Source organism: Balaenoptera acutorostrata, chromosome 1 (genome assembly GCF_949987535.1).
Source record: "Balaenoptera acutorostrata chromosome 1, mBalAcu1.1, whole genome shotgun sequence".
Classification (NCBI taxonomy): Eukaryota; Metazoa; Chordata; class Mammalia; order Artiodactyla; family Balaenopteridae; genus Balaenoptera; species Balaenoptera acutorostrata.
This window is the reverse complement of record NC_080064.1, coordinates 118,189,651-118,209,405: the sequence shown is the minus strand read 5'-3', so window position 1 is coordinate 118,209,405 and position 19,755 is coordinate 118,189,651. Positions and strand designations below refer to the sequence as shown.

The 19,755-nt window shown below is 42.0% G+C and overlaps 1 protein-coding gene across 3 annotated transcripts in view; it reads left to right on the top strand.

Moving 5' to 3' along the window:
• The window catches only part of SLAMF6 (SLAM family member 6), a 30,814-nt gene extending 11,310 nt beyond the window's left edge, over positions 1 to 19,504 (top strand). The window contains exons 2-7 of one of the 3 annotated variants that reach the window (XR_009009954.1): positions 8,538 to 8,861; positions 13,853 to 14,116; positions 15,049 to 15,087; positions 16,141 to 16,220; positions 17,987 to 18,179; positions 18,736 to 18,810. Coding sequence is in view for 2 of the 3 variants with exons in the window: in XM_007171757.2 (XP_007171819.2) it covers positions 8,538 to 8,861; positions 13,853 to 14,116; positions 15,049 to 15,087; positions 16,141 to 16,220; positions 18,736 to 18,810; positions 19,160 to 19,213 (836 nt within the window). In the remaining variant the exon portion in view is untranslated. Of the gene's footprint in view, positions 1 to 8,537; positions 8,862 to 13,852; positions 14,117 to 14,586; positions 15,088 to 16,140; positions 16,221 to 17,986; positions 18,180 to 18,735; positions 18,811 to 19,159 lie in introns of those variants that run through there. The other 2 variants (XM_007171757.2, XM_007171756.2) reach the window with 2 other exon arrangements.
• Positions 19,505 to 19,755: the final 251 nt, after the last annotated feature.

The following is a 19,755-nucleotide window of genomic DNA, read 5'->3' as shown; positions in this document are numbered from 1 at the left end:
GAACACATGGCATGCCTCAGGCTGTTGCAATGTCACCCCAGCCTCTGCCACCACAGGCTCACCTGGCATTCCGTACCCCTCCCTCCCCCCAGCCTGGGTGAGCCAGAGCCCCCTAATCAGCTGCTACTGTAACCCCATCCTGTCTGAGCAAAGAACAGACGCCCTCAGGTGACCTACACGCAGAGGCGGGGCAAAATCCAAAGCTGAACCCCAGGAGCTGTGCAAACAAAGAAGAGAAAAGGAAATTTCTCCCAGCAGCCTCAGGAGCAGTGGATTATATCTCCACAGTCAACTTGATGTACCCTGCATCTGTAGAATACCTGAATAGACAACAAATCATCCCAAAATTGAGGCAGTGGATTTTGGGAGCAACTGTAGACTTGGGGTTTGCTTTCTGCATCTAATTTGTTCCTGGCTTTGTGTTTATCTTAGTTTAGTATTTAGAGTTTATTAGCATTGGAAGATTTGTTTATTGATTTGGTTGCTCTCTTCCTCCTTTTATATATAGATAGATAGATAGATGATAGATAGATAGATAGATTTTTTTCCTTTTTCTCTTTTTGTGAATGTGTATGTGTATGCTTCTTTGTGTGACTTCGTCTGTATAGTTTTGCTTTTACCATTTGTCCCAGGGTTCTGTCTGTCCGTTTTTTTGTTGTTGTTTTTTTTTTAGTATAATTTTTAGCACTTGTTATCATTGGTGGATTTGTTTTTTGGTTTGGTTGCTCTCTTCTTTGTTTCTTTTTTTTTTCTTTTTTATTTTTTAATTTTAATAATTATTTTTAATAACTTGTATTTTATTATTTTTTTCTTTCTTTCTTGTTTTTTGCCCTTTTCTTCTGAGCTGTGTGGCTGGCAGGGTCTTGGTGCTCCGGCTGTGTGTCAGGCCTGTGCCTCTGAGGTGGGAGAGCTGAGTTCAGGACATTGGTCCACCGGATACCTCCCAGCTCCACGTAATATCAAACAGCAAAAGCTCTCCCAGAGATCTCCATCTCAACACTAAGACCCAGCTCCACTCAATGACGAGCAAGATACAGTGCTGGACACCCTATGCCAAACAACTACCAAGACAGGAACACAACCCCACCCATTAGCAGAGAGGCTGCCTAAAATCATAAGGTCACAAGCACCCCAAAACACAGCACCAGACACGGTCCTGCTCAACAGAAAGACAAGATCCAGCCTCATCCACCAGAACACAGGCACTAGTCCCCTCCACCAGGAAGCCTACACAACCCACTGAACCAACCTTAGCCACTGGACCACTGGGGGCAGACACCAAAAACAACGGGAACTACGAACTTGCAGCCTGTGAAAAGGAGACCCCAAACACAGTAAGTGAAGCAAAATGAGAAGACAGAGAAATACACAGCAGATGAAGGAGCAAGGTAAAAACCACCAAACCAAACAAATGAAGAGGAAATAGGAAGTCTACCTGAAAAAGAATTCAGAATAATGATAGTTCTTCTGCCTCAGTTATTCTGCTATTGATTCCTTCCAGTATAGTTTACACTTCAGTTGTTGTATTGTTCATCTCTGTTTGTTCTTTAGTTCTTCTTGGTGTTTGTTAAACATTTCTTACATCTTCTCAGTCTTTGCCTCCATTCTTTTTCCAAGATCCTTGATCATCTTCACTATCATTATTCTGAATTCTTTTTCTGGGAGGTTGCCTAGCTCCACTTCATTTTGTTGTTTTTCTGGGGTTTTATCTTGTTCCTTCATCTGGGACATAGTCCTCTGCCTTTTCATTTGGTCTATCTTTCTGTGACTATGGTTTTTGTTCTGCAGGCTGTAGGATTGTAGTCCTTCTTGCTTCTGCTGTTTGCCTTCTGATGGATAAGACTATCCAAGAGGCTTGTGCAAGCTTCCTGATAGGAGGGACTGGAGGTGGGTAGAACTGGGTCTTGCTCTGGTGAGCAGAGCCTGTGCTCAGTAAAACCTTAAACCACTTGTCTGCTGATGGGTGGGGCTGTGTTCCCTCCCTGTTAGTTGTTTGGCCTGAGGTGACCCAGCACTGGAGCCTACAGGCTATATGGTGGGGCTAGTGGCAGCCTGTGGGAGGGCTCACACCAGTGAGTACTTCCCAGAACTGCTGCTGCCAGTGACCTTGTCCCTGTGGTGAGCCACAGCTGCCCCCTGTCTCTGCAGGAGACCCTCCAACACTAGCAGGTAGGTTTGGTTCAGTATCCTATGGGGTCACTGCTCCTTTAGCCAGATCCTCATGCACACAAAACTTTGTGTGGGACCTCCAAGAGTGGAGTCTCTGTTTCCCCCAGTGCTTTGGAGGTCCTTCAATCAAATCCCACTGACCTTCAAAGTCAGATTCCCTGGGGATTCCTAGTCCCATTGCCAGACCCCCCGGCTGGGAAGCCTGATGTTGGGCTCAGAACCTTCTCTCCAGTGGGAGAACTCCTGTGGTATAATTGTTCTCCAGTTTGTGGATCGCCCACCTGGCAGGTATGGATTTGATTTTATCATGATTGTGCCCCTCCCACTGTCTCAGTGCAACTTCTCCTTTGTCTTTGGATGTGGGGTATTTTATTTTTGGTGGGTTCCAGCATCTTCCTGTCAATGTTGTTCAGCAGTTAGTTGTGATTTCGGTGCTCTCGCAAAAGGAGATGAGCGCATGTCCTTCTACTCTGCCATTTTGAACCAATTTATTTTTGTGGACTCTAGGATTTTCTATCTATAAGATCATGTCCTCTGTGAATAGGAATAGTTTCACTTCTTCCTTTCCAATTAAGATACCTTTTATTATTTTTCTTGTCTAATTGCTGTAACTAGAACTTCCAGTACAATGTTAAATAGAAGTGATGAAAGTAGGCATTGTTATCTTGTTCCTGGTCTTAGGTGAAAGGCTTTCAGTCTTTCATTCTTTATTTATTTATTTATTTATTTATTTATTTTTGGCTGCATTGGGTCTTTGTTGCTGTGGGTGGGCTTTCTCTAGCTGCAGTGAGCTGGGGTTACTCTTCATTGCAGTAGGCAGGCTTCTCATTGCAGTGGCTTCTCTTGTTGTGGAACACGGGTTCTAGGCATGCAGGCTTCAGTCGTTGTGGCACATAGGCTCAGTAGTTGTGGTTCGCGGGCTCTAGAGCACAGGCTCAGTAGTTGTGGCTCACGGGCTTTGTTGTTCCACGGCATGTGGGATCTTCTGGGATCAGGGATCAAACCCATGTCCCCTGCATTGGCCGGTGGATTCTTAACCACTGCACCACCAGGGAAGTCCCTTTCCTTTTTGAATAGAATGTTAGATGTGGGTTTCTCAAATGCCTTTTATCAAGGTGAGGAATTTCCCTTCTATTCTTAGATTCTTATGTGTGAAACAGTGTTGGATTTTGTTAAATGTTTTTTCTGTATTAATTGAGATGATAATGTGTCTTTTTTCCTTAATTCTATTAATGTAGTATATTGCATTGATTGATTTTCATATGTTGAATCACTCTTGCATTCCTGAAATAAATTCCAATTAGTCTTGGTGTATAATCTTTTTAATATGCAGCTGGATTCAGTTTGTTAATATTTTGTTGAGGGTTTTTACATCAATACTTATAAGGGATAGTGGTCCATAGTTTGTGCGTGCGTTCGTGTGTGTGTGTGTGTGTGTATGATATCTTTGGCTTTGGTAAAGGTAATGCCAGCCTCATAGGATGAATTAGAAAGTGTTTTCTCCTCTTCTTTTTGGGGGAAGTGTTTGAGAAGTATTGATGTTAATTATTCTTTAAATATTTGGTAGAATTCACCAGTGAAGCCATCTGGTCCTGGATTTTTCTTTGCCAGAAGGTTTTTGATTACTGATTCAATCTCTTTACTTGTTAAAGGTCCTCTTAGATCTTCTATTTCTTCTTAAGTCAGTCTTGGTAATCTGTTTGTGTATATAAATTTGTGTATTTCATTTAGGCTATCTAATTTGTTGCCATACAGTTATTCATAATATTCTCTTATAATCGTTTTTATTTCTATAAGGTCTGCAGTAACATCCACCCTTTCATTTCTAATTTTAGTAATTTGAGCTTTCTCTATTTTTCTCTTAATTAATCTAGCTAAAAGTATGTCAATCTTCCTGATCTTTTCAAAGAACAAATTTTCCCTCTGAGCACTGTGATCGCTGCACCCTGTAAGTTTTGGTATGTTGTATTTTCATTTTCACTTGTCTTACTCAAGATCCTGCCTGATATATCTCTTCCCTTCTCTATTAAAGCTCTTGAGAAATCAGCCCCTACCCTCCTTCTGAACTTGTTTCATACTGAGCTGAAACAACCCACTGTATCTCTTTTTCCTATAGATAGGACTAAGCCAGTCCTAGGCCTAAGCCATTCCCCTAGGTTAGATATCCCAAAGTTTCTCTGACTTTTCTCTTTTTCAGAATCAGTTCAGCCTTACCTGCTTTTTTTTTTTTTTTTTTTTTAATTTTTGGCTGTGTTGGGTCTTCGCCACTGCATGCGGGCTTCCTCTAGTTGCGGCGAGCGGGGGCTACTCTTTGTTGCAGTGCACGGGCTTCTCACTGCAGTGGCCTCTCTTGTTGCAGAGCATGGGATCTAAGCATGCAGGCTTCAGTAGTTGTGGCACATGGGTTTCAGTAGTTGTGGCTCACGGGCTCCAGAGCGCAGGCTCAGTAGTTGTGGTGCACGGGTCTAATTGCTCCAAGGCATGTGGGATCCTCCCGGACCAGGGATCGAACCCATGTCCCCTGCATTGGCAGGCAGACTCCTATCCACTGTGCCACCAGGGAAGACCCCTGCTTTCTTTATTCCTTTTCATTTCTCAAAAATACTCCATGTTTCTTAACACATTCAAAAAAAATCATTCAGATAATCATTCAAGACACTTTACATTCTAATCTCAACCTACTTAGTATTCCAAGTTCCCTGGGCCAGATTCTGGGGGCATAAAGAGCTGACTGATACATTACTCATGTTTCCAGAGTGAGTGAAACATGTAAACAAACATACCCCAAATTTCTGCTGACTGAACATCCACACCAGAGGATGGACCTCAGCACCACCCCCATGCTCTAAGTGGCTCCCAGTGACTTATAAGGGATGCTTCCCATAGGCCCCCAAAGCAGCCTTCTGTTAAGGTCATGAGGCATCCTCCCAATTCTTAGTCTCTTCTGGTTCTAGTCCCCCAAATCTGCTGCCCGCTGAACCACTTACAGAAGACCTCAATGCTCTGCAGAGGACATGGATATTCATGCCAAGGATGCTGACCCAGGACATTCCCAAAGCATCAGTGCTGATTCCAGGCAGAGTAGAGAAAAAGGCCTTCTTGTGCCTTCTGGGCCACACCACATCATCTGGGTCCCAAAGCAGCTCTCCTTCAGTCCAAAGTCTTTCAGAGGAGCCTTTGAACTTTTTCAGTAACTTCTTACCTTCACCTTCCTTAAGCACTGTGGCTCTTCTTTTTTTTCTTAGACTTACAGGGAATTCTTCTACCAACCCCTTCTCCTCCTTCTATAACTTCTCCTCTTCTCCCACCACAAACTCCTTTCTCTTCCCCTGTACCAATGCAAACCCCACAAATATAAGCAAAGGCAAACAGATATTTGAACTTATCCTTGCAGGATAAATAGGAGCTCACCAGATGGGAAAATGTGAGCAAGGTATTTCAGGCAAAGGGAACAACAGAGCAAAGAAAGAGCTGGGCATTCTTGAAATAATCAAGCAACGGAGAACTTCTTGTTTTTATTCAAAACCATACTACAATGTTATCTTCTCTGCGAAGTGTTCCCTGACAACCCCCAACCCTTTCTGCCCCATCATTTTCACTATTTGTGCTCCTATAGAGCATTTATCTCTATCAATTCAACATTTATTGAGCTCAAAATTGTGCTAATGCTAGGAATACAGAGATAATAAGCATAATCCCTACCCTCAAGATTACGAAAAATAGAGGAAAAGAACATTTTAATTATATCTAAGAGAAAGAAACACTTGATATTGAGTGTGCAGGATGCAATTAGTGGTATGAGGGCAATGCAGAAGCAAACCCTATCCTAGGTCAACGCCTAACTCACCGCACCATAGCTACATGTTTACCTGTCAGACTCCTCTACCACACGGTGAGTCCAGAGGACGGATAATGTCTTATTCATTTCTATATTCAGTCTTCAGTCCAGAAACTGGTACATAAAAGGAATCTAATAAATATGGTCTGAATGCCATGATTTCTAAGGATTTTACTCACTGAATTGGCATAGAGCTGAGCAAATAGTACAATGAATGGCCTGTTAAATAAATGAATGATTTCAATCTATAAAAACAAAGGAAACTTAAAGGTCTGTGCTAGAGAAGGAAGAACATTTCCTGGAGAGTCCTTGGGCCACAGGGTATGCCGACACCCCTTACAAAGAGAAACTGGTCCTAAACATCCTGGGCAGAGAACCTCCAAAACAAGTGATGGAGCTGTGCTCATTCACTCAGCAATATTCATTGGGTGCCTACTATGTGCCAAGCACTGTTCAAGAATGTCCATCACTGTGAACAAGACAGAAAAAATCCTTGCTTTCATGGAGCTTACATTCTTATAGAAGGGAAAAAGAACAAAAAAACAAATATGCAAATTGCAAAGTATGGTAGAAAGTAAGTATTACAGAGAAAAACAAATTCAAAGGCAGTGAGTACACAGGAGTGAGGGCTTGTGGTGAGGAAAGTGTGGTCACAGAAGGCCTCCTTGAGAGGGAATGTTTGCATTAAAGACCTTATGGAGACGAAAGAGTGAGCCATGTGGACACCTGGGGGAAGAGCATTCTAGGCAGAGGGAATTACAAGTGTACAACTCTGGCCTGTTCAAGGAATAACCAGGCCAGCATAGTGTGAGCAAAGGGAACAAGGGGGAGAGTTATAGGAAATTAGGCTAAAAAGAGAAAAATGACCAGATCATTCTGGCCCTCATAGGCCATTGTAATTGCTTTGTTTTGTTTTTTCTTGTTGTTTTAACCTCTTTTACTGAAATATAGCATACAAAGAGAAAATTACAAATCCTAAGTGTCAGCTCAATGAATGATCATAAAATGAATAAATCTGTGTATCCAGACACAGGTTAAGAAATGGCACATTACCAGCAGCCCAGAAAACCCCCTCTATGCTCCCTCCTACATGTTATCCTTCCCTCCTCCTCAAAGGTAACCCTATCTTGACTTCTAAAAGAATAGATTTGTTTTGCCTGTTTTTTAACTTTAAATAAATGTAAGCATGCCACTGTATTCTATTTGTATTTATATTTTCTTTTTTCACTCAAGATTTTGCTTGTGATATTCACCCATGTGATTCCAAGAGGGAAGAAGGGTCAAATGACAAACATCAGCATGTTAAAGTGCTGATGGGAAAGATGTAGTAAAGAGGGGGAATTGATGGCAGTGTTCATGTGACAGGCATGCATATGACAATTTGAGAAAAAGAGAGGAAATATGAGGTCACCCAGGAGCTGAGTGCAAAGATCCCAAGAGACATTTCCTCCCCTACTCAGATCCTCTCCTGAGAATTAAGAAGTCTTGAAAAGGTTGAGGTTGTGGTAATGGTTATTCATTGATTCACTCAAATATTTCCAGATCCTACTTTGTATCAGGCACAGTGCTGAGATATAAAGATAATAAAGGCATGGTCAGCTGGACAAACATGTAAACAGAGAGCTAAAAATGGTATGATAAATGCTAGGAATTTGGCAAAGGATGGTAAAGAAACATCTTCTTTAAGAATGACTGTGACTATTTCACCTTTTTTGCTTGAATATTAATGGCTCTGAGATAGGCTCATGAGAGTATAGTCATTATATGTTACTTTGAAGCTATATGTATTACTTTTATGCTTATCAGTTTTTATCTCCTCAACTACTAGACAGTAATCTTTTGGGAGAAGAAAAGATATCTTCTGGTATCATGGAAAGAGCACAAAGTAGTTAGAGTCAAAGGAGTTGGGTCTGAATCTTGATTCTGTTATTCCTTAGCTAGGTAACTCGGAAAATTAGGTAACCTCTCTGTGCCTCAGATCCTTGTCTATAAATGGAGATGGTAATATTCATCCTCACAGAATTGTTGTCAGCGTCCAATGAAATAATGTGTAAGAACTGTAAATTCCTATTATTAGTCCTCTAAATCTCACAAACCTACTATACTGAACACAGTAGGTATTTAATAAATGTTGAGCTTTGATTATATTTCATCAGCAAAGACTTGTGGGTTTTGAAGTCTGTGCCAGAGAGTTGATATAGTTGTCCCTCTCTATCTCATGCCCAGATAACTCAGAGGCTGGGGTCAGATAGTGTGGCCATGACCCAGGAGTGACCAGCTAGTGTGGGAGGTTAGACTGGCCAGGATCATCTGGACCAACTACTCATTAAACAAAAGTGCCAGACATTTTGCTGGGGTGGAGCCTCTGTGATTGCCCATTTCAACACTCCTCTTAACCCTTTCCTTTTTCATCATATTTCTGGGCTTCAGTGTCAGAGAGCTCTAACTGACTGGAAGAGTATGGAGAAAGGGTGTGGGGAGCAGGGGGAGGGCAGGGAGAATTATAGCAGTTTCCTTTCTGTGTTCACAGGGAACACAGTTTCACAAACCAGCTCAACCCCATTGATTGTGAACGGGGTCGTGGGGGAGTCTGTAACACTTACCCTGAAGTCTCCTATGGAAGAGAAGATCATGTCCATCACCTGGCTTCATGATGGAAAATCTATCATCTTCATAGAGCCAAATGAAGCACTAAACAGGGTGACTGACCCAAAGCGGAAAAATCGATTGAAGGTCACCAAGTCCTACTCCTTGCAGCTCAGCAACCTGACGATGGCAGACACAGGACCTTACAGCGCCCAGATAACCACACTGACCTCTTCACTGTTCACCAGTTATGATCTGAGGATCTTCAGTGAGTCAAATCATGGGGTTTAATTGTGTATGGACTGAAAAATAGTACATATTTCAATTCTATGTGACTGCAAGTGTGCACTATAGCTTAGTGGTAAAAAGCATGGCATTTGGAGCTAGACTGAGGTCCAGCAACAAAACAATTCAATGGCATTGCACAGCAGTTAGTGACAGAGCTAAGATTAGAACCTAAATCTTGTGACTCCTAGACCCTGTACTAGGCTCCATTACACTTGTTGAGACAAGTTTCTTCTGTCACTATTTAGAAGACCAAGCACAACTTCTTCTGCAACAACCACACTCCTGAGGCTGAATGCCAATGCCAATGCCTTCTCAGGGCCTTTTGGAGTACCTCTCCTTCAAAGGCACATACACAGAGAGATGTGTAAGCTACACCAACATGTTTTACAATTGTGTAAAGGAATTTTAAGATATAAATTATGTAGGTTTTTTTTTAAAAAAAAAACACTGGTCAATTGTTCTGTATGTACTAGGCTAGGGATGGCAAAGATTTGATCTTATGGGCCAATATCACTTAATTGGGAGTAACTGCCTAGGATTCAGTGTTAAGAAAGATATCAGAGTCATGTTGTTTATTCACTGAGTCAACAATATTTGTTAACCAGGGATAATATACAAGACACTGTTTTAGACCCTTGAAATACATCAGTGAACAAAACAAAGATCCCTGCCCTCATGGAACTGACATTCTGGGTAGGGAATATGGGAGCAATAATAAACAGTACACATAATATATAAACAAATGACACAGTAAGCTGCGAGTGCTATGGAGAAAGAGAGATTAGAACAGAATAAGGAGCATCAGAAATGCCAGAGAGTAGTGGTCAATTTTAAATGGAGTGGTCATAATAGGCCTCTTTGAGAAGATGACATTAGAGCCAAGACATATTGGAGGTAAAAGAGTGAGCCATGCAGATATCTGGATGAAGAGCCATCCCGCACAAGCACTCCCTGTGTCTGGCAGCTCAAGGAACATAAAGAAGGTCAAACATCAAGGAGCAGAGTAAGAGAGAACAATCGGAAATGAGGTCAGTAAGGAAGTAGGGGGCCATATCTTCTAAGGCTATGAGAGTCATCCCAAGGACTTTGGCTTCTATTTTGGGGGAATAGACAACTATTGGAGGATTTTGCAGAGAAGTAATATAATTTAACTTACTTATTTAAAGGATCTCTTTGGACAAGGGTGGAAGCCACTGAACCAATTAGGAAGCCATTGCAACTATCTAAGCAAGAGGTAATACTGGCTTGGACCAGAGTGGGAGCAGTGGAGGTAGTGAGAAGTGGTTGGATTCTGGATATATTTTAGAGGTAAAGCCACCAGGATTTTGTGATGTGGGAGTATGAGAGGAAAAGATGAGTCAGGGATGACTCCAGGGCTTTTGGCTTGGATGGCTGGAAGGATGCAGTTGTTGTCAACTAAGATGGGGAAAGTTGCAGATTGAGAAGGCTTTGGAGAGAAAAACAGGAGTCTTTTTGAACATGTTGAGTTGGAGATACACATTATAACCAGGTGGAAATGTCAAGTCAGTAGTTATACATTCATCAAGTGAAGAAAGATATCAAGATAGGTTTTTGAGGTCAGCAACAGACATTGGCTGAAGGAGATGTAATATTCATGCCAAATATTTGCCATTTCTGTGCTACATGCTACCTCATTTAATCCTCATAATTACCCAAGAAGTAAGTATTATTGCCCAGTTTTTTTTTAAACATCTTTATTGAAGTAAAATTGCTTTACAATGGTGTGTTAGTTTCTGCTTTATAACAAAGTGAATCAGTTATACATATACATATGTTCCCATATCTCTTCCCTCTTGCATCTCCCTCCCACCCTCCCTATCCCACCCCTCTAGGTGGTCACAAAGCACCGAGCTGATCTCCCTGTGCTATGCAGCTGCTTCCCACTAGCTATCTATTTTACATTTGGTAGTGTATATATGTCCATGACACTCTCTCACCCTGTCACATCTCACCCCTCCCCCTCCCCATATCCTCAAGTCCATTCTCTAGTAGGTCTGTGTCTTTATTCCCATCTTGCCACTAGGTTCTTCATGACTTTTTTTTTCCTTAGATTCCATATATATGTGTTAGCATACTTTATTTGTTTGTCTCTTTCTGACTTACTTCACTCTGTGTGACAGACTCTAACTCCATCCACCTCATTACAAATAGCTCCATTTCATTTCTTTTTATGGCTGAGTAATATTCCATTGTATATATATGTGCACATCTTCTTTATCCATTCATCTCTTGATGGACACTTAGGTTGCTTCCATGTCCTGGCTATTGTAAATAGAGCTGCAATGAACATTTTGGTACATGACTCTTTTTGAATTATGCTTTTCTCAGGGTATATGCCCAGTAGTGGGATTGCTGGGTCGTATGGTAGCTGGAATTTTAGTTTTTTAAGGAACCTCCATACTGTTCTCCATAGTGGCTCTATCAATTTACATTCCCACCGACAGTGCAAGAGTGTTCCCTTTTCTCCACACCCTCTCCAGCATTTATTGTTTCTAGATTTTTTGATGATGGCCATTCTGACCAGTGTGAGATGATAACTCATTGTAGTTTTGATTTGCATTTCTCTAATGATTAATGATGTTGAGCATTCTTTCATGTGTCTGTTGGCAATCTGTATATCTTCTTTGGAGAAATGTCTATTTAGGTCTTCTGCCCATTTTTGGATTGGGTTGTTTGTTTTTTTGTTATTGAGCTGCATGAGCTGCTTGTAAATTTTGGAGATTAATCCTTTGTCAGTTGCTTCATTTGCAAATATTTTCTCCCATTCTGAGGGTTGTCTTTTGGTCTTGTTTATGGTTTCCTTTGCTGTGCAAAAGCTTTTAAGTTTCATTAGGTCCCATTTGTTTATTTGTGTTTTTATTTCCATTTCTCTAGGAGCTGGGTCAAAAAGGATCTTGTTGTGATTTATGTCATAGAGTGTTCTGCCTATGTTTTCCTCTAAGAGTTTGATAGTGTCTGGCCTTACACTTAGGTCTTTAATCCATTTTGAGTTTATTTTTCTGTATGGTGTCAGGGAGTGTTCTAATTTCATACTTTTACATGTACCTGTCCAATTTTCCCAGCACCACTTATTGAAGAGGCTGTCTTTTCTCCACTGTATATTCTTGCCTCTTTTATCAAAGATAAGGTGACCATATGTTCGTGGGTTTATCTCTGGGCTTTCTATCCTGTTCCATTGATCTATATTTCTGTTTTTGTGCCAGTACCAAACTGTCTTGATTACTGTAGCTTTGTAATATAGTCTGAAGTCAGGGAGCCTGATTCCTCCAGCTCCATTTTTCGTTCTCAAGATTGCTTTGGCTATTCGGGGTCTTTTGTGTTTCCATACAAATTGTGAAATTTTTTGTTCTAGTTCTGTGAAAAATGCCAGTGGTAGTTTGATAGGGATTGCACTGAATCTGTAGACTGCTTTGGGTAGTAGAGTCATTTTCACAATGTTGATTCTTCCAATCCAAGAACATGGTATATCGCTCCATCTATTTGTATCATCTTTAATTTCTTTCATCAGTGTCCTATAATTTTCTGCATACAGGTCTTTTGTCTCCTTAGGTAGGTTTATTCCTAGATATTTTATTCTTTTTGTTGCAATGGTAAACAGGAGTGTTTTCTTAATTTCACTTTCAGATTTTTCATCATTAGTATATAGGAATGCAAGAGATTTCTGTGCATATAATTTTGTATCCTGCTACTTTACCAAATTCATTGATCAGCTCTAGTAGTTTTCTGGTAGCATCTTTAGGATTCTCTATGTATAGTATCATGTCATCTGCAAACAGTGACAACTTTACTTCTTCGTTTCCGATTTGGATTCCTTTGATTTCTTTTTCTTTTCTGATCGCTGTGGCTAACACTTCCAAAACTATGTTGAATAATAGTGGTGAGAGTGGTATTGCCCAGTTTTATAGATGAGGAAACATAGGCATGAAGAGACTAAAATTTGTCCATGTAGCCAGTAAATGACAAAGCCATGATTCTAACCTAGGTCTTCCTAACTCCAAATCCAACACTCTTGCCATGACATGAAAATTCTGTTATAGCAAGGTATTGTTCCACCACTCCTACTCAGCTAGGCTTAAAGCATTACTTAATCTCTTCTAATCAGACAGTTGGAGTCATTCTGTTTCTATTGGGTCACCTTTATTTCAACCCTTGGGCAGAGTCTAGGTCAGACGGCTTTTCTGTACTGCTTTCATGTTCCCATTGACTCACAGCCACTGACACCTTACTAGGTAATATTTTCTGGTCTCTGCTCTCAGATATTTCTGCAACATATGTAGTCTCAAATATATTGCACTTCTTTCTTCCCCAGAATTTCATGCTTGCTCTCTGTTTCTTCACTTCTTCCTTTCCTAATTCTTTAGTTCTCAACATTTCCCTTTCTGACTTGGTGACACTCTACATCAAGGTCTCTTTGTCATCATTTGAGCCAGCATCAGCTCCAGTGAGAACCAATATTCCCACAGATTTGTGGGAAATACCGTTCTCCAAGAGTGTTAAGCTTTTATCTTCCATCCCATCTAGGGAATTCTGACAATGGAGAAGTGTGCCTGGTCTTCTGGTTTCTGACCTGGTTAAGGTAGGGCTGGCCCTTAGCTTAGTCTCCAAATTATCTTTACATGAGGGGCAGTGAACAAGGGCTAGAAGGACCCCCAGGAATAAACTGGAGCTCCAAAAGTTAAAGTGATCAGCTCAAAATCACCCGACTAGTTGGCGACAACCCCAGTCTTTCCCTTCCCTCTCTCCCACTGCCTATTCTGTCTCATACTGATGTCCCTTATAATTTGGTCACCCCAGACCTTGATGTCATCAACTAGGCAGTACATGCAGAGTTATTTACAGAGTACACAGCAGTGCCAGATGGAATACAGAAACATCGAGGTGAGAGATATTTTTCACAGAGGGCTGAGCCAAGCCATTTGTCCTTAATACAGGCCTCTTCTCTGCACACAGGACGACTGAGGAACTTACAAGTTGTCCCTCACACCAAATGGTCTAAAAATAGGACCTGTGAGATCCACCTGACCTGCTCTGTGGAGAATCCAAATGATAACATCTTATTCAGGTGGCAGGTCTCAGGAAACACACTTCAAAGTGAAGCAAACCTCACTATCTCCTGGGACCCCAAGAGTTTCGATGAAGAGACCTACACCTGCGTAGCTGAGAATCCTGTCAGCAATTCATCCTTCTCTGTCTCTGTCCAGAGTCTTTGCAAAAGTAAGTCTGTCTCAGGTCTCTCTGAGAGCTTTGAGTGGCTGTGGGGTGTGGGGTGTCTCTCGTGCTCTTTATGATTCCTAAAACAGCGGCCCAGTAGGAGACAGCCAAGTGACACTGGGAAGGGACAGACATCCCCAGGGGCTCCATGCCTCTCACTCCCCCAGAGGTCTCTCCTTCCTCCCTCCCCCTCCACCAACCCTTTCTCCAGCCCACTCAGAGCCCAAGAGCAAAGTCCTTGGGAAGTCAGGATTGCTTCCTCCCACTGGCTCTACCAGGCTCCACCATGCCCTGTCTGCCTAAATGGACTCCCACTCCAAGAAAGCCTGCTCAGACCCCCAGAGCCTCTGGGTATAGATGAACCCACCCAACCCCCAAAGATGGTCTAGAAGAGATGCAGTAGAGGCTCTAAAAAACCACTCTGGGCCTCACTCGATGTGTCTCAAGTGCAACTTCTTTTTTTTTCTTTTTAGGTGTTACTAATGAAAAAAATGAACACCTGGATACCATGTGGATTGTAGTGGCAGTTCCTTCAATATGTATAGTCGTAGTCATCATCGTGTCGTTATTTGTTTGCAGGAAAAAAATAGGTTTCCTTTCTTCCTACTTACTGTCTCTTCTCCAAGGTTCCAGAGACTTAGCGTTTGGGACCTCCACAAGACTCTGTCTTGTAGAAGATAGATAAAGGGAGGGAGGATGAAAACCCTGGCTCAGCTGGTCCACTGGGACAACACCTGGGTTGTGAATACACATGTGCTAATCTCCTAGAAAAGTGTCTTACTGGAAAATGCAGGACCCAGTCTCAGGGCCTGCCTGCCCTTCCCTTTCGGGTCCCCTTCCACCACACTCTCTAGAGAGACACCTCTAGGGGTAGGGGGTGGAAGGCTTCTCTCACTATAGTCACAGATTTCAATTTCCCTGATTTTATTTTTCAGGTTTCTTTCAATTCTCTACTCAGCAAACCCAGTGTCCTGGTAAGCGTCCAGACTCTTAACTCCCAATCATAAAACAGATGGGAAGAACCAAGTGGAAAAGGAAAGGGGGGCGGTCAGAGGGCTGGATAATGAGAGAGGAGGGAGTCAGAATGTCATTACTCAGATGGACCAGATGGTGCAAGGGGATAAGACTTGGAACTGTGTAAGTTTGTACCCTGTGCGACTTACAGGGTCCCTTACAAGAATGCAAACCGGTCACTCATGCAATTTCTTGGGGTAGGATTAGGGTCATTCCCCACTCTGCCAATGGAGAGATTAAGCGCCAGTGAAAGGACTCATGACTTGTCCATTATCAACAGGAGGTGCAGGGTAAAGACAGAATTACAGCATCAAATGCCCAAAGACAAACTGCCTGACCCCATCACTCTCTTCAGCCGGGTTTGGGCATTGAGTGGACACAGTCAAAAAAGAAAGTATGATATAGACACAGAAACACAGGCTCTAGACTCAGATTGGCACTGAGTCTCATTTCATGGGTGAGAGATACATGACTTCATGCGTGGAGGACCCGGCATGAGGTTTGGAGTCAGAAGGCATGCATTCAAATTCTTGTCTGATCACTTCCTGTGTGAGTTTGCACCAAGTCTGTAAAACTTTCTGAGCCTCCAGTTCCTCATCTCTAGTATAATCAAAACCACTCTAAGGAGCTCTGAAAAGTTTAATAGTATTATATATGTGAAATAATCTGGCTCCATTATGCTCACCAGTGAGGTTCTCTAGCTCCTGTGTAGGCAGTGCTATTTGGTCCCAGAAGCTTCCCTTCCTGTGAAGCCAGAGGGAGACTCTGAGGCTTTAGGATAGCTCAAGACCATGTGCCCCTGAGGAGATGAGGTCAGAAATAGATCACATGGCTGAGAATGTTCTGGTTCAACCCAGAACTCCAAAGACTGTCAAAAATGAATGAACCCTAAGGAAGGGCCATGCTTTGAACAACTGCCTCTCTGGGGTCAGAGAATGGCCTGGGGTAGACAAGGTCCTGGGAGAGCAAACCAGAATCCTTCAGCTACTGACTGTGCCTTCCTGTGTTAACAGCAGAGACTGTGAGGAACTTAGAGTATGCTTCCTTCTCTCCAGGGAACACTGTGTATGCTCAGGTCACCCATTCAAACAGGGTGAGTACTTTCAGGTTTATACTCCTTCATGGTCATTACTTTTACCATCAATATACATGACCTTGTCACCAAACTTTTCTAAATTCAAATGACATACACCATTAAGGAGAGGCAAAGGCAGCGACAAGAACTGCAGAGTTATGTGCAGGACCTTTCTAGACCTCACTGCTCATACCTCAGTAGAATGTTGACTCATACCCTGCTTTACATTGCTTAATCTAACTGCTTAATGCATCAGTAAGTCTTGTCCCTTCAGCTTAATTACAAGCTGCCTGGAAGTGAAAATTATGTCTTCCTCTCTCTTCTCCTACGTCTTAGCATGATGCTCAGTAAATACTTGCTGGATGGATCAGAGTTCATTTAAGTTTGAGAGCCCCCAGAAGACACGGTTCTGTATCAGGGGGCTTCTCATCCTGGATGTAGGGGAAATAGGGGAGCTCAGAAGAGTCTCTAAAGAGGGAAAAAGGGGCAAGAATTTGCAATCCCTCAACAGTAGAGGACACTAAAGGCATGAGCAGTCCTCAATCGTCCCCTGCCCTCTAGCAACATAACAGGATGGCCTTGGTCAGGCATCAGGAACTCCTCGCCATGCATCAGTAATTCCCCCATCAACCCCAAAATAAAGCACCTGCAGGTGGTACATTTCTAAATAACACTAAACATCCTGGGAGGCCATTTTCCATGTCTTCTGAAAAATAAGCCAAGAGAGCCAGCATTCTTCAGTTGATGGAAACAATGGTCTGGCTAGAAATCTTGGATTCCACAAGCAAGTCTCCCTTCACAAAGCCCCTCACAGATGTTTGCAAAGTAGACTCTGAAGCTAGCAAACAATAAGAAGTGCTCTCATTTCAGATATTTCAATTGCCTTTCCAATTTCCTCTTGAAGACAAGATGAATTACTCTCAACAAAACAAGAAACTCTCCGGCAAGTTTGTTAACTTTTTCTTAGCAAAACATGGTACTTTGAATAGTTTCAGAGGTTTTGATAACACCCCAAATATACCTTAATTAATTTAAAATGCCAAAAACTATGAGCATGGGGGACTTCTGTTATTGCCGGACTTTTTATTCCAAGCAGAGACATTCTTAAAACAAGATATTCCTGCTCTACCAGTTCCCCATGCTTGAGGAGAACCCCAATGACATGATGACCAGGCAAATAGAATCACAGGGGCAAAATGAAGCAGGCAATAACTCCAGTTATAGGTAGTAAAGATCTGAGACAAAAGATGTAATACAATAACCATCTGGTGTGTAGGTTAGTTCCTAAAAATGGAGGAAGGAGAGTAGAGTTGGATGCAGGACAAGAATGCTTTCTTTCCTTCACACCACCTGCCAACAAGGTCGCCCTTCTGTCTCTCTCTGGTTATTGAGCCCACCGGTTTGCTGGAGTGTTGTGCTTCTGTTTGGGGCTCAGGAAAGGTGACTAATCCTTCACAGGTTTAAGAGCTAGTGGTGCTTTGTTTCCAGCTTCTCTTGCTAAACACTCCCTAGCCTTCCTCCTGAAGAACTTTGACATCATCCCTCTTTTGTCACACTGCCTTTCCCAAGAATATACAGTAAGTCCCTTACATACGAATGAGTTCCGTTCCGAGAGCGTGCTCGTAAGTCCAATTTGTTCTTAAGTCCAACAAAGGTAGCCTAGATACCCAACTAACACAATCAGCTATATAGTACTGTACTGTAATAAGTTTATAATACTTTTCACACAAATAATACATAAAAAACAAACACAAAAAATAAAGAAAACATTTTTAATCTTACAGTACAGTACCTTGAAAAGTACAGAAATATGGTACAAGAGCTGGCATACAGGGGCTGGCATCGAGTGAACAGGCAAGAAGAGTTACTGACTGGCAGAGGAAGAGGACATGGGAGATGGCAGAGCTGAAGGATCTCCTGCAATAGGAGGTGGAGGGCAAGCTGCAATTTCACCCATGCCTGACGTTGATGGCACAGGTTCTGGTTCCTTGCTGCATTCAATTTCATCTATTCTCTTGAAAAAATGATCCTGTGATGTCTGGGTAGTAGCTTTTTTTTTTCTCACCATAGATGACACAGTAGCACTGGATCGCATTCTGAACGGCTGCTGCAACCTTCATGTACTGTTCTATATTTGGGTCCTGTGCCTCAAAAACTAACAGTGCCTCCTCAAATAAAGAAAATCCCCTTGCCATTTCCTGTATCATGAATCTCTTCAGTTCTTCAATTACTTCTTCTTCCTCTTGTCTCTCTTCTTTCTTTGAGCCTCCAATTCTATCAGGTCTTCATTAGTAAGCTACACAAAGTAAGTACACAAAAGCTTGTGTACTTACTTTGTTGTCAAGTACACAACCACTTGACATGACAATGTACACCAGACACATGAACTAACTTACGTGATTGGACATGCAAACACATGTTCACGTCTTTGAAATATCACAACTTGAAGTCTCATAGGTAGGGGACTTACTGTATCTGTGCATGAGTACATTTCTCTTTATGTGAGCCAAATTTGTATGATTGTGTTTTACAGGAAATGGAAATCCCAAAACCTGTGAAAAACAATGACTCCACCACAATTTACTCCGAAGTTCAACAGTCCCAAGAGGTAAGCCTATGATTGACATCTCTTTTTACATTCTTACCTCTCTTCTCAGACCTATGACTTTGCAAATATAGTAAAAGTAAAGGGGCCATTTTACAGATGCACAAATACCAGCAGGATACAGAAAGTCTCAGGACAGCTCCAAAACATATCCAAGAAGCTATCTTGTATTAGGATCACCACACATAACTGAGTTTTTAACCTACTTGTTTTTTAAATTTAATCCTGCTTATGCTGTCAATATCCTTTTCTGCCTGTTAGTGCTTTCCAAACCACCTCTATATCCATGAGGAGTGGCCTGATGCTCTAGTCCCTATTGACCTACTTTATTTTTCTCTTTTTTCCATTACAGAAAGCCCATCTATTCCAGGACAACTGCCCTTCACAATGTCATGTAAGTTGCTGAAAGTCTTCAAAGGAATTCAGAAACGACACATCTTCTCCTAATCCTATGAGAGAGAACAGAGCTTGGTTTCTGGCTGACAACAGAATTTGAATATCTAGGATGATCAGACTTGAATCTGCTTACCTAGGTCAAACATTTAAGGAATAACATCATCTCCAGCATATGACCCAAATAACAATTTCTAATCAGCTCCAAGTGAAAACATACATCAGATACCATGCTTGAAAAAATCCTCAACAAAATACTAGCAATCTGAATCCAACAATACATTAAAAGGATCATACACCATGATCAATATTAGTTGATCAATTTCAATATCTGCAAATCAATCGGTGTGATACACCACATCAACAAACTGAAGAATAAAAACCATATGATAAGGGGGTGGAGTCAAGATGGCGTACTAGGAGGATGCGGAATTCGCGTCTTCTCACAGCTAGGGCACCTACCGGGCACTGGTAGGGGACCACGAACATCTAAGGGGACAGGAGGAACCCCCAGCAACCAGGTAGGGTGTGGGGGGAGTGAAGGGGTAGAAGAAG